The sequence below is a fragment of the Halichoerus grypus genome, chromosome 4 (assembly GCF_964656455.1).
Source record: "Halichoerus grypus chromosome 4, mHalGry1.hap1.1, whole genome shotgun sequence".
Classification (NCBI taxonomy): Eukaryota; Metazoa; Chordata; class Mammalia; order Carnivora; family Phocidae; genus Halichoerus; species Halichoerus grypus.
Genome location: NC_135715.1, coordinates 113,583,829 through 113,597,486, shown reverse-complemented (window position 1 = coordinate 113,597,486; position 13,658 = coordinate 113,583,829). Strand labels below are relative to the sequence as shown.

The 13,658-nt window shown below is 40.0% G+C and overlaps 1 protein-coding gene across 3 annotated transcripts in view; it reads right to left on the bottom strand.

Moving 5' to 3' along the window:
• ACVR2A (activin A receptor type 2A) overlaps positions 1–7,546 on the bottom strand; it is an 85,207-nt gene extending 77,661 nt beyond the window's left edge. Inside the window, exons 1-2 of one of the 3 annotated variants that reach the window (XM_036064773.2) lie at positions 7,217–7,546; positions 6,836–6,969 (exon numbers count right to left, since the gene is read on the bottom strand). In XM_036064773.2, coding sequence (XP_035920666.1) covers positions 6,836–6,890 — 55 coding nt within the window. In that variant the 5' untranslated portion in view covers positions 6,891–6,969; positions 7,217–7,546. Of the gene's footprint in view, positions 1–6,835 lie in introns of all 3 variants that reach the window. The other 2 variants (XR_013447133.1, XM_036064774.2) reach the window with 2 other exon arrangements.
• Positions 7,547–13,658: the final 6,112 nt, after the last annotated feature.

The following is a 13,658-nucleotide window of genomic DNA, read 5'->3' as shown; positions in this document are numbered from 1 at the left end:
AAAAGCTGAAAGCCACAGAACTTAAAGATCTCTAAAATGCCTTCTAAACCTGTGTGATTCAAGTTATATTAAAAGATTTAATCTACGGATCAGAAACACAGCATTTAAAAAAAAATGAACAGAACTTAAGGATACACTAAACTCTAACCTTAAGATTATAAAATCAAAAAGCTTTTAGAGGAGGAAGAAAGTTCAGAAATAATCTAATCCAAGTTTATTGCTTTAATACATAAAAGAAAAACCCACAGTCCAGAAATGAAAAAAATTCACTTCATTCATTCACTAAACATTTCCTCAGCACCTATTGTGTGCCAGGTTCTATGACTGGGTCTGTAGATAAAGAGAAGATGTCTTCTAAGAGCTCATAGTCTAACATGTATAGAGGTAAATAAACATTTGCAGTAATTACTAGAATCAAGGTCATTTAGAAGAATAGAAAGCAACTAACTCAATCTGGGTTGTGTGGCAGAAAAACTGTTTCTAAAAAGGTGATACTTCCCAGTCTTAAAAATAAGGAGTGAGCCAGGTAAAGGAGGAAGAACTAACCTATACAAAGGTACCATACTGATATACAATAAAGGACAACACATTCAAAAAACTGCAAGTCAGGTTTGTATAGCTGGAATATAGGACTCACGCTAAGGAGAAGCCCAGCAGAATACCTAGTATTTATGTGATATTTAATCTTCAAAGCACTCTCTGAGGTAGTCACTATTAATATCCCCATTTTATAGATGATAAAACTGAAGCACAAAAGGTGAAGTGATTTGCCCAAGGTTAAACCATGAAGCCAGGATGTAAACCAGGGAAGTCTAACTCCAGAGCCCATCTTCTTAGCCACTATACCAAGAGGTTAGAGAACACAAGCAGGAACCAAATGATAAAGCACCATTCTAAGGACATGCCTTTCTAAGACTTTAGATTTTATGCTCTAAAGGTGACTCACAGTGAAATGTTTAAAGCAGAAGTGACATGTTTAGATTTATTTTTTAATGAGGTCAATCTGGAAGTCATAATGTGGACAGACTGGAAGAGGAAGTAGTGTCAGGGACCTAATCTTAACTAGAAAAGTACTATAATAATTCAGGTAAGAAAAATGATAGATGAGCTAGACAGTGGCAGTGATGACACCAGAACCAAAGTCTACTGACCACTGTGATCACATTCTTGTCCAGTATCCATAAGAACCTCCAAATTTTTTCCTTTAAGTCCCCCATTCTAACAGTTTTTAAAAATCCAACCTCAGAAACAATGCATTCCCTTTAGACCCTTCATTAAACAAAATGTGACTACTAGATGCATTTGGGTATATGAAAGTGACTAACAGAAATCCAGTTGGAGGACAGAAAGTCAATTGCTATCTATTTTCTTACCTTCTTGACTTCTCCTTCTTCTTTCTCTATACATTATTCCTGGAACTTTCATGTTCAGTAGTCAATTTGAAATCAGTGTTCTGCCTAGACATGACTATTATAACCTAACAAAATTAAATCTACCACAGAGGAAGTCTGATATGGTCCCAGCTGTGTGGCAATAAATATATTTCCTGGTCTGGTCAAATTTTGGCTTAAACAGAGATGATGAATGAATAATAACAAAAGGTAGACTTTTTGAAAACAGCAAAGAGTTCAAGAAAACTAGAATATTAAAAAGGGAGTAAGAGTGGGGTGCTGGGTGGCTCAGTGGGTTAAGTGATAGACTCTTGATTTCTGCTCAGGTCATGAGATGGAGCCCAGTGTTGGGCGCCACATAAGATTCTCTCTCTGCCCTCCCTCTGCCCCTCCCCGCATCAAAAAAAGTTGGGGGGGGGGGGTAGTGTAAGAGCAATCTACAGTTGAAGCCATTTGATTCCAAAAGAATAACGCTACTCCCAAGTGTATGTGTGGTATTCCAGAAACCAACAAATGAAAGAACAATGGAAAAGACTATCTGGTCAATTCTCAAACGTTCTAAATTTAATCTGTTTTCATTTAAACCATGTGTGAGCCCTCTTGAGCTACCTCTGATGCTAAGCAACAAGTAGGTTCCACAAGCAAGCTACAATACAGGGAAGTACAGAAGGAAAAAAGAATAAACAAAGAAGGCAGAAAGTGGAAAGGGAAACATAATTAAAGGCAATGGAAGAAATTATAAGTTATAGAATATGGAATAAAAAGTGAAAGAGTACTAGTGACTCTAGTATCATTCACTGCTAACCTTACCTAACTTACTATCTAAGAGGAACCATGCAGGTCATGCAGGTCAAGTGGCAACATAAGAGAGCATGAAAAGACAAATATAACCACAGATTTTTGAGACACCAAAGATGAGAAATAAGAGTACACTACTTACAAAAGTAAAAGAGCAACAAAATAGTTTTAGAATCTAAAGAACTTTAGAGATTATTAAAATCTCATTTGGTTTAGTTATGCTTTATTTCTCATGAAACAGTAGAACCCAAAAGGTGAAGATGTCAGTAGTACCAGAGATGTATATGTATGGAGAGGGTTGTTACAAAGACAGTATGAGGCTTATTTGCATACTTTCTGTGGGAGTGATTTCAGAATTTTTCCTTTCAATGGTGTAATGCTACTTACACTTTTTCACTTTAATTCTTATCCTGGCTGAGTTCACTTCCTTAAAACCAGAGTTCAAAACAAGGTAAGCACTTATTAATTATGGTCAAATTTTAACCTTAAAAAGGACAAGGGTCTGTGATAGATCACAGAATATTAATTAGTATAGCCTAAACGAGCCTAATGATAACCAAAAACCAGCCAATGATTCTCCAGAAAATTATGTAATTAGGAAACCACTTTAAAACTTTCTTCAAATTAAAATTATCTAAAAGAAAAGAAAAAGAAATAATATCCTTTAAAAAAACCTGATTTTATACTTTGAAACCTTTCAGGGACATGTAATAGTGCACATAGTTCTTCCACATGAAACTTAGAAAACTTTCCTGTACCATGTTAATCTGTCTCTCCCTCTTTCTCTCTCTCACACACACAACCCTGCTGCCACCACACAGTCCAGACAATGATTTTAATAAGGATAAAAGGAAATATCCTTAAAGATGATTATCACAGCAAAGAGACTACTGGATCAAAAGCAAATATAATTAAACCTGATACTCTGACCAATTATTCATCCTATTCAGGAATATACAGTCTTCATGGGCTCTCCATCATAGCAAAGCAATGGGTTTGGAGAGTTTATTCATAACTCAGCAAAATATTTTTATTAAAGTACATTAAGATGAAATAATGTGTACACCTACAGTCTGTTTTTCTAATATAATCATTCGAATTTTAAAAGATAATGAAAAGATGAAAGCTCTCAATACAAAGTCACCTGAAGATCAATAGCATATCCTTGTAAAATTTGGATGATTGACTGTGGGAGTGGGAAGCAGGACCTTTTTACTAATATACTAATACTTTTAAAAATGAAGAGTTTAAAATAAGGCTTCTCAACCTCAACACTATTGACCTTTTGAGCCAGATAACTCTTTACTGTGTAAGGCTGTCCTGTGCATTATGGGATGATTAGCAGCAGCCATACCGTCCTCCAGAGTTGTGAAAACCAAAAATGTCTTCAAATGTTCCCTGGGGGAGAGGTGCAGGGGCAGGGAGCAAAAGACACGCAAGCTTGAGAACTACTGGCTTATAAATAGAAAAAAATTCAACAAGAATTGGTGGGGGAGAAGTTTGATGTTCCAATATATTGTATTTGAATTTGCTCACGGACTACATTTAAGAAATTCTGCCTGTAGAAAACAAAGCATTTAATAACTATCACTTATTAGCCAAAGTTCAGCCGAGTCCCAGAAGATTCACTGCACTGCCAATTCTCCCTCCAACCGCACATATACTCACTCACAGAAACATACACAGGAGCACATGAACACATGCACGCGCTGCGCGCGCACGCACACACACACACACACACACACACACACACACACACAATTGCCTAGCTGAAGTAAAGGAAATGCACATAATTACTTTATTTCCATTTCTTATTTCATCAAATATATGGACCAAACTGCTCCAGTTCCCACAGAAATCCAAACAAATTCTCAACTTATTCAGTGCAACTCAAATACCACAATAGCTGCATCATTCTAGGTAGGATAAACCTAAGTACTAGAGCAAGTATCAAACTCACAGTTTAACAAATGGTGAAGAAAGATACAAATTAGCCACAATGCTTTAAAACAAACAAAAATAATCTAAGAAATACATTTGTGTTTTAAAACAAAATTTGAGGAAGGATAAGAAGAATGAAAAAATTCAAATACAAAAGAAATCTGTAGGCATTTGAGGATGAGGGCAAAACTCAAAAATGTTTCCCCTGGAATTACATTAAGAAATTACATACTTGGCCATATCCTACAGGAATAGTCTGCAAAAAGAGTCTCCAGTATACATACCATGGGATGGAAACTGAAAAATCAGTCTGCAAAATACTAAAGAAAACAGTAAACATCCATCCTAAAAACCTGAAATACAACAGCTCTTTACTACCATTTTTCATTCGCTTAAAAAAAAAGAAATCAAGTATCCAGGAACAAAAACCGACAACTTGAGAAATTTTTAAATTCTCATAAAAATAGCCATTCTCATGCTTCCAGCATGCCAGATTACATATTACATAGAAAAATCAATTAGGAAAAGAAATATAATAATCTTTTAGAGTGCATTTGATTCATAACAAAAGCCTTTTAAAAAATCAGATATTTTAAGTACTAAAAATCTTCATACATAAATATGGATTAAAGTCTTTAAGATGATTTCAATTATCTTCAACAGAATTATATTTTAGTTCAACTAGGATTTGGAAAAAAAACTATGCAACAATATTTATTATCAGTTTTATGTAATTCTGCGTGCTATATATGTATATGCTCTATAGCAAGAAAATTACTGTATTTCAAAATTTTAGCCATTAATCTCCTGGCCCACGGAAAATAATCCTACAAAAAACTAATGCTCGATTCTCTTTACTTCTAAACCAAGCAGAGGAAGCTGTAAGATCTGTAGCGACAGCCTGCTTTTCCAGAAGTAATACCTTGAGACTGCTCAAGAATAACCTCCTTCACCAATTAGTGTGACTCAGGTGGGTTTGGGAGGGAATAATGTCCACAATTCCTTGGTCAGTAGCCATGATGCCCCTCCTCCTCAAGGGCAGGAGATCAGAGAAAGGGATATGAAAAAGAGGAGTTCACCAACCAGAACATACAGGAACACAGGAGAGAGAGTACTACCGGAAAAATAAAAACTACACAGTTAAGTCATGTCACAAAAGCAAGAGGTTTAATGTTATCAAGGTATTCATTCATTTCACAGACACCATTGTTTATCTTCCTCCCCAAACCGTGCACAAAAAGAACTGTCAGCATGCCTTAAGCATGTTCCTTCTTCCATTTAAACAGACATGATTCTTTGGTTAATCTCTGGCAATGATCGCCATTTCACAACACATTTAGCCCACCCGGAACTGATCAATACCACCACAGACATAAGACTAGACTTTATCCATTTATTAACCACAAGGAAATGTACCATTCAGCAAAATTCTATACATTACAAAAGATTCTATTAAAAGAGGGGGTTGGGAGGATGGACACACACACACACACACACACACACACACACACACCCCACAGAGGTACACAAAGAAAAGACTAACACCCTCTAATTTCCCTGTAGCAAACGAGATAAAGACATGGCCATGAAACCTGTCAATTCGTTCCCCCCCCTATAATTCTCTCTCACAACCTAGTAATTGAATATTTAATTTTATGATAAACAGATCCATTGCGACTTTAAAATTGTTTCATCTATCATACTAACTCTCCTGTTATGTACATTTGCACACCTTTGAGCTAGATTGTATTCATTTACAGAATTTCAAATACAAAAGACTAGACAGTTTTCCAACCACTGGTTGCAAGCATAGAACGTTCTCACAAAAATCAAAATTTCCAATATAAAAGGACCAAATTATTCTTCCAACGTTGGGCCAAAACCTATTTTATGACTATAATGTATTTGACAGTATGAACAATCTCAAATGGCTGCTCTAAACCAAAAACAATGCTTCAATACAACGCGTTTAAAATAAGTATTCCGTAGGTAAGCAAAATCTATGCCAGAAAAGAGCACATAAATGGTGGTTGAAAGCCAGCACATTACCAACACACAGCGGCATACCTCTTCTGCACTGGGTTATTGTTAATACTCCAACAACAACAACTACAACTATTTTTAACACTGCTGGACAGTAAAGTTGAAGAAAACGTAAGGGAAGACCCAGATGAAATTGCTGATATGATGCATTGTTTCTCACGGTCAAAATTAAGTAATAACTGGCTAGATCTCTGTCGTGATAGTCACTGGTGAAGCACTAATTAAAAGACGATTAAAATAAAACACCCTTATTTTGGAGAATGCTACACTAAATGACATTTTGGAAAACGCCTTTCAGGTCTCAAACCTTTGCATAGATTGTCACTTGTGGTATTTGTGGCTTAACTGCAACCCGACCAGCGCTGTCATCCAATGTTACGGCCACAAACCATGACTTTCTCACTTCCACAACAGAGCAGTCACTCTTATCAGTTCGCCAACCTAACTCAAAACGAGAAAAATTCATGGAGATTTCCAGATCACAATCAGACCTGGGGGGTCGCAGCCGAGGGGCTCCGGGTCGGGGAAAACGTCCCCCGGCTCCACTGGAGCTCGCCGACCCAACAACAACCGCGGCCAACAACAACCGCGGCCGCCAGCAGCAGCGGCGGCGGCAGCAGCGGCAAGCAGCAGCCCCGCCGCGCCGCTCTCCATGCACCTACCTGAAGAACAAGAGATAAGAAAGACGGCAAACGCCAACTTTGCAGCAGCTCCCATTTTCCCGAGGCGCCGGGGAATCCGTAGGAAGTTCTCGCTAGATATCCAGTTCCCTGGGTCTTCCTCGGAGACAAACCTCCTGGTGTAAAATCAACCGTCATAAAACATATTCGGAAGCCCCGACCAAAAAAACGTTCACGGGGTTAAGAAAAAGAAAAAAAAGGGGGGGGGCGGAAAGAGAGCACAACAATAAAAAAAAAAAAAAAAGGCACCACGGGGGAAAAACCGCCACACACACGCACAACACACAAAACCAAACAACGAAAAGCCAACAACAACAAAAGCGGGTTTAAATCACTGTCAAAATCACTGTCAGCTCCGCTCGCCTCTCGGGTCTCTCGGAACAAAACGCCAGGCTGAGGCGACGAGGAGGCGGCGGCGGTGGCGTCCGCTGCCGCCCGGACAGTCCGGGAACCGAGCTGGGTCCGACGTCCGGACCGACCTTCAACCCGGACACCCAAAGTCCACGGACCAGTGGCGGCCGAGCTCGGGGCCGTGCCGGCCGAGGCAGCTGTGGCGCAGGGAAGGAGCAGCGGGCGGCGGCGGCGGCAGCGGTGCAAGCGGCGGCCAAGTTCTGGTCCAGGCTCTGGCTCCGGCTCCGGCTCCGGGCTCCGGGCTCGGCCGCGTTTTCGGTCCCCTGGCCTCCGCCGGCCCCGCCCCCCAGACTTCCGGTTCCGGCCCGAAGCTGGAAGCCAGGCACCGCGGAGAAACGCTCCGCCGCGGCGGCCGCGGCGGCGGCGGCGGTGGCGGCGGCGACGGCGGCGGCAGCGGCGGCCGGGCGCAGCGCGCGTGCCGGGCCGGGAGCGCGAGGAGATTGCCGGGGAAGTGAGGCGGGAGCGGGGGAGGGGTGAGTGCGAGGGCGGGGCCGGCTGGAGGGCGAGGAGGCGGGGCGGACGGAGGCTCGTTACCGCGAGGCCTCGGCGTCCGGCCTGCTTGGCCTGCTGGGCTGTGGGGTGGAGTGGGTGGGTGACTAGATGCGGTCGGGGACGTGGAGCGCTTGGTTTTCTAATCGCGCCCCACTGGCCTCTCTGGAACGTACACCCGCCTGATCAATGGGAACCCAAGAGGAACAGGAGCCTGAGGCGGGGCGGGTGGCCGGTGACTCGGAGGGGCGTCTGCGGCGCCCTGTCTTTCCTCTGGGGGGACGCCTCGTCCGCACGGAGACTCCGGGCGCCGGGAAGCCGGGGGTGTGAGCCGGTCCGCCGCTCCCGCGGAGCTGCCCTAGCGACCTCGGTGCGCGCGAGCTGGTGTCTGTGCCCCCAGTCTAAGCTCCGCGTCCCACCCCTGTAGCTACAGCTTAAGGGTTTTGTCTTTCGACTAAAAGAGAAAAGAAGGAAAAAAACTCGCGGAGGATGGGCTGTCAACCCGGTCAGGAGGATGTCCATGGCAATTATCACGGTGTGCAATTTGAGTCCATTGCTACCATCCCTTTTATACACAAAGCATTGTGTTGAGAACTGTTCTGCACGTAATAGGTTCGCAAACATTACGTGCCAAAGAGATTTGATGGTCAGACAAGCGTTTATTTTTTCAAATTTTAGTTTTTGGGGGGCTTATTTTTACCCCTTAATCCAAGTTGATTGTTTACAAGATGCTGTGCTAGGCACGGAATGGGATCCCAAATGTAAAAATAGGACCCCTACCTCAAGGAACTCCCAGTATTTGCTGTACTTGAAGTTGGCTACAGAATACAAACTAAAGACAGTATTAAACTAGCTTTCTCATTTACCACATTTTAGCGAGCTCCGTGAAGGTAGGGATCCTATGTGTTCTCCATTTTATGCTAGCACTCTAAGTGTCTAGCATGTGATAGGTGGTTACTAAATAATTGTATAGATGACTAGGGGATTACTGCCTTTTTCTTAGATACAATAATTCTTGCATGTACTCTACAAATTTTTTATTTTTATTAATAAAAAATAATAAAGCAACTGTACCGTATGGCTAACTCATGTTTTACTGGTGGTTTACTGAATCTCACATTTTTCCCACAAAGCCAAGCCTTCTCCCTTGTATTTATAGTGTTTTATTTTTCTCTTCCTCTAAATTACTCTATATTTCTGTCTATTAAGTTCATCCTGTAATTATCTGCCCATTTCTACAACTTGTCAAGGTTATTAGTAATTACTATGACTCTTTAAACTCTCTCCAAGATTTCCAGTTCTCAAGTTGTGCTCAGAATTTGACTGCTATTGTGCAACAGTTAAGAAAAGTCCCAAGTTGGTCTTCAAGGTGTCTAAATGATCTCATATTATGTAATTCTCTGGACTTTATGAGCTGGTTAGAGGAATAGATATAAACCTTCTTTCCATTCTCTACTTGCACTAGAAGTTGCCACTAATGTTTCTGGAATGGAAGAGTGTATTTAGTTCATTCAGGAATTTGATGTCGATTATACCCTGGATCAGGCCTCACTGTTGTCTTTTCTCTGCATCACTTCCATATTTCTTGAATTGTGAAACCAGAGCAAGTGGAATAACTGGAATAACCAGTAGTAGGACTAAAACTCGAAAATGTGTTCCTTATTTACCACCAAAATTTGCCAGTAAAAGAATGTAAGAGAAGAAGGAAATCATTTTTCTGTAGTATGAAAAGGGAGCAACAAGTTGAAGTCCTCACTATTCTTATAAAGAGTTTAACCCCATGGGAGAAGTTATTAATATCCAGTAACAGTAGTTACCTATTTTGTTCCTAAAATCCCCCATCCTCTGTATATTTTTAAAAATTCAAAAATAATTTAACCTCATAAGACATGAGAGTATGTGACTAATTCCCACTGGAATTCCAAAGCTTAAAAAGAAGACAGAGGTAGCTGCAGGTAACCCTACTGCCCCTCTTTCTTTCCTATTTCTAGAATCACTTTCTCTTAATCTACAAATCCAACATCTCTCTAACAGCGCAAGCTGTACAAGCTGAGTTTAGGAAGGAAGGAGAAGAAAGGGAAAGGAAATGTGAAAGGAACTCTGATCTGCCAGAGCATTAGACAATTATGTGTCAAACATCTTTAGCTAACATCACTCAATCCCCATACCTGAAACCCAGTCTTATAGCCACTCAAATGCTAGAATTTCAGGTCCAGAGTTCTGACAAGAAATTCAATTGAACTGCAAGTCTTTCCCAGCTGGAAGAATCTTGAGAGGCCAATTTAATCTAGAAATTCAAGTGTGTGTTGGCTAGATGAGGAGACCGAGGTAAACAAGTGTTATAGACTGCTTCCAAAGTAAAGGATGATTTATTTTGCTAGGAACTTGTATAGCTCAAAAAGGTATAGATTAAATCTTCAGCTCTGAAATAGGGCTGGAATTGAATTAGGCCAGATTTGAACTTGCCTTTGAGATTGGATGGTATGCCATATATTGTGAAGAAATTCACTGTAAGGTATTCACCTGCCTTTGGACATACCAACAGCCACATATAAGCATAGACATGCCAAATCTCTCTTCCTTCATCTTCAGAAAGATGACTAAATTCCTTTGGAGTATGAAGGATGTTGGATTTCCCTTAGATGAAGGATTTAAAAGTATTTCTGTTGCTTTCTATACACTATAAAAGTATACATTTGTATAAGTATATAAAAGTATACTATAAAGGTACTATAAAAATCTACTCCTGTGTTCAAATTTCAAGTAACATTTCCTGAAGTGGCATAAGTAATGAATTTCTCATATACCAATGCTGTAAGGCATAATACATGGGGAAAAACTTGGTAACGTGGTAAGTCAAAGGAAGGCAAATAATAGCATATCTCCCATGAACATTCTCCTCTCCCTAAATGCTCAAGGTGGGAATTAAATTCCCTATACCCTAGCTTTTGCTACTGTTATTCCTCCCTTTTTACTTAGGTCTAGTCATAGCATCGCATTATGCCAGTGGTGGAGTGGGAGGGGAGACAGGTAATGAGAAGAATAAGGATGTGGGAATGGATGAGGGACAAAACATTAAGGCAGAATATTTTAGGGCAGGAAAATGAGAAGAGTTAGGAGAAACTAGTTGTGGTAGAAATAATGTGCCTAGCACTTTGATAAGAAGGCTGTATTAATCCAAATTAATAATAGAAATAACAACCAATTGTTTCCTGTGGAACATCCCAAGGGTAATATTTGACTTTTCTTCCACTCTCACCTCCTTCAAACTCCAGTCAGGGTTTCTGAGGAAGGTATTTTCCCACCCTGAAATTTATATTCATGACCACAGAGACTTAGTTTTCTGTTTAATTTCTGCAATATTAGAACTTTAATTTCTAATAATTTTCTATTTTACTTCTAAATTCTTCAACTGTTTTATAAATTTTATAACTTATTTCTTAGCTTTGTTTATTTTTAATACTTTTCAACTCTTCTTTCTATAACAGAGGATAGACTGAGCTTTGAGATACAGTACATAAATCAATCCCAATGACCTCAGTCATTCATTCAAGTTGGAGTAAAACAACACTACTCAAAAGTGCAGTTCTCAAACCAACGTTGGTCTCAAACTTTGTTAATGATCTTTAATGAGATTAGCATAGACATTGACAACTGATTAAAAAGTTCCATAGAGGGGCACCTGGGTGGCTCACCCGGTTAAGTGGCTGACTCTTGATTTTGGCTCAGGTCAGGATCTCAGGGTCATGATCTCAGGGTCAGGAGGTAGAGCCCAGGATCGGACTCCACACTGGGCATGGAGCCTGCTTAAGATTCTCTCTCTTCGTCTCCCCTTCCCCTCTCTCCCTTCCTCTCAAAAAAAAAAAAAAAAAAATATTGTAGAAACTTAACAGAATAATGTTAAAGTTAATAAAAACAATTGGGCTTATATTTTGTTTTTGTTTTTATTTCATGTTTTTGATAATTCAGTTTTATTGCATTTTATAAAAGTCTCATAGATTGGGAATTCACCATAGATAACTTGAGAGGCACTGGAGTAGAAAAGGGACTGTATACCTAAGACTCTCCCTCAAAAATAGTGCTTTCCATCCATTTTGACAAATGCTTGAAATCTTGAATAAAACTTTGATGCTATAGTCCTAAAATTTTCTATGATGCAAGACTGCATAAGAATCAGTCATTTTTGGGTACATGGGTGGCTCAGTTGTTAAGCATCTGCCTTCGGCTCAGGTCATGATCCCAGGGTCCTGGGATCGAGCCCCGCATCAGGCTCCCTGTTCGGCGGGAAGCCTACTTCTCCCTCTGCCACTCCCCCTGCTTGTGTTCCCTCTCTCGCTGTGTCTCTCTCTGTCAAACAAATAAAATCTTTAAAAAAAAAAAAAGAATCAGTCATTTTCATCACATTATCCATCTTTATCTGTGGTATTCATTTATTCAACAAGTTTATTTATTCATCTAGCTACAGGATTGTCCTAGGTATTGGTTGTGTAGTGATAAAGGAAATGGATATCGTCTCTGCCGTCATTGAGCTTATAGTATCATAAGGAAGACAGAAAAATAGCAATTAAACAAGTAATTGTGAAATGGGAAGGATTATTTATAAAAGCAGACAGGGTGCTGAGATAAAGAAGAGTGGTGGAATTGGTGAGGAAAAGGACACTATTCAGAGAGAATGACTCAGGAAGGACTTACTAAGGAAGTGGCATTAAGCTGAACCCACAAGATGAAAAGGAGATAGCCATGAATGGAGCTAGTTAAGGAGGAACAGTATGTACAAAGCCTATGATGTGTTCCAGAAATTGAAAGGAAATTCTCGTGGCTATGAATACAGTGGTATGAATAAGGAGAGAGAGGAATACAAGCCCCAGACAACAATATCTTATAGGCCAAGTAAGGTTGTTGGATTTTATTCAAAGTGAAGCATCAAGCCATTGGAGGTTTTTAAGTAAGGAAGTTATGTGTTCTAACTTAGGTCCTTAAAGATTATTATTGTTCTTATATTGAGAACAGGTTGCAGGAAATTACCAAAGAAAGCAGAGAAACTAGTGAGAAAGGTGTTGTAGTAAGTCAGGCAAGAGATTATGGTACTGTGAACTAACATGGAAAGAAGTGGACAGACTCAAGATATACTTTGGAAGAAGAATTTGCTGATGAATTGGATGACTCCTACTTTTTTCTTAAGCAAATATGCAGAGGTAGTGTCATTTGTTCAGATGGGGAAGATTTGGAGGGAATATAAAGAAGGGAGTAGAGAGACAAATAATGAAAAAACTCTATTTTGAAAACGTTAAATTTCAGATGCCTGCAAGACATCTAAATGGAGATATAGGGTAAGCAATTGGATGTGACCGAAGTTTGGAGGAATAGGCAATGCTGTGGATATAAATTATCAGCACATAAATGGGATTTAAGGCCATGGAAATGAATGAAAGCATCCAAATAGAGAGTGGACAGAGAGAAGAAATTTAGCAAGTGGAGGAGTAAGAGCCAGGAAAGGGGATAAAAAAGTAGCAGCCAGAGAGATGAGATAAAAACTGAGAAAGATGTCATACATGAGAGTGTCCTACAAAAGGGAGATAGGAACAATAGTGAGTCCTATGGAGACATCAATAAATTGAAGAGCAAAAAATTAAGGAGCTATTGGATGTGGCATCATGGAGAGAGAATCCATCTCCTTGATAGTCATTTCAGCAGAAGCCAGACTGAGGCAGGCAGGAGGAAGAAAGTGCAAGCAGAAGCAGGTGAGTTTGTAGAACTAGACACTGGAGGGTGATGGTATTTCCAGTGAGAGCTCTAATTTCCACAAATTATAAAGCAAGTTTTTAGCTTAAAGTGGAAGAGGCGTGATGAAAAGTTGTGAAATAGTCCCAATTGAGGTTGGAGAGCAAAGCATTATAGTAGAATT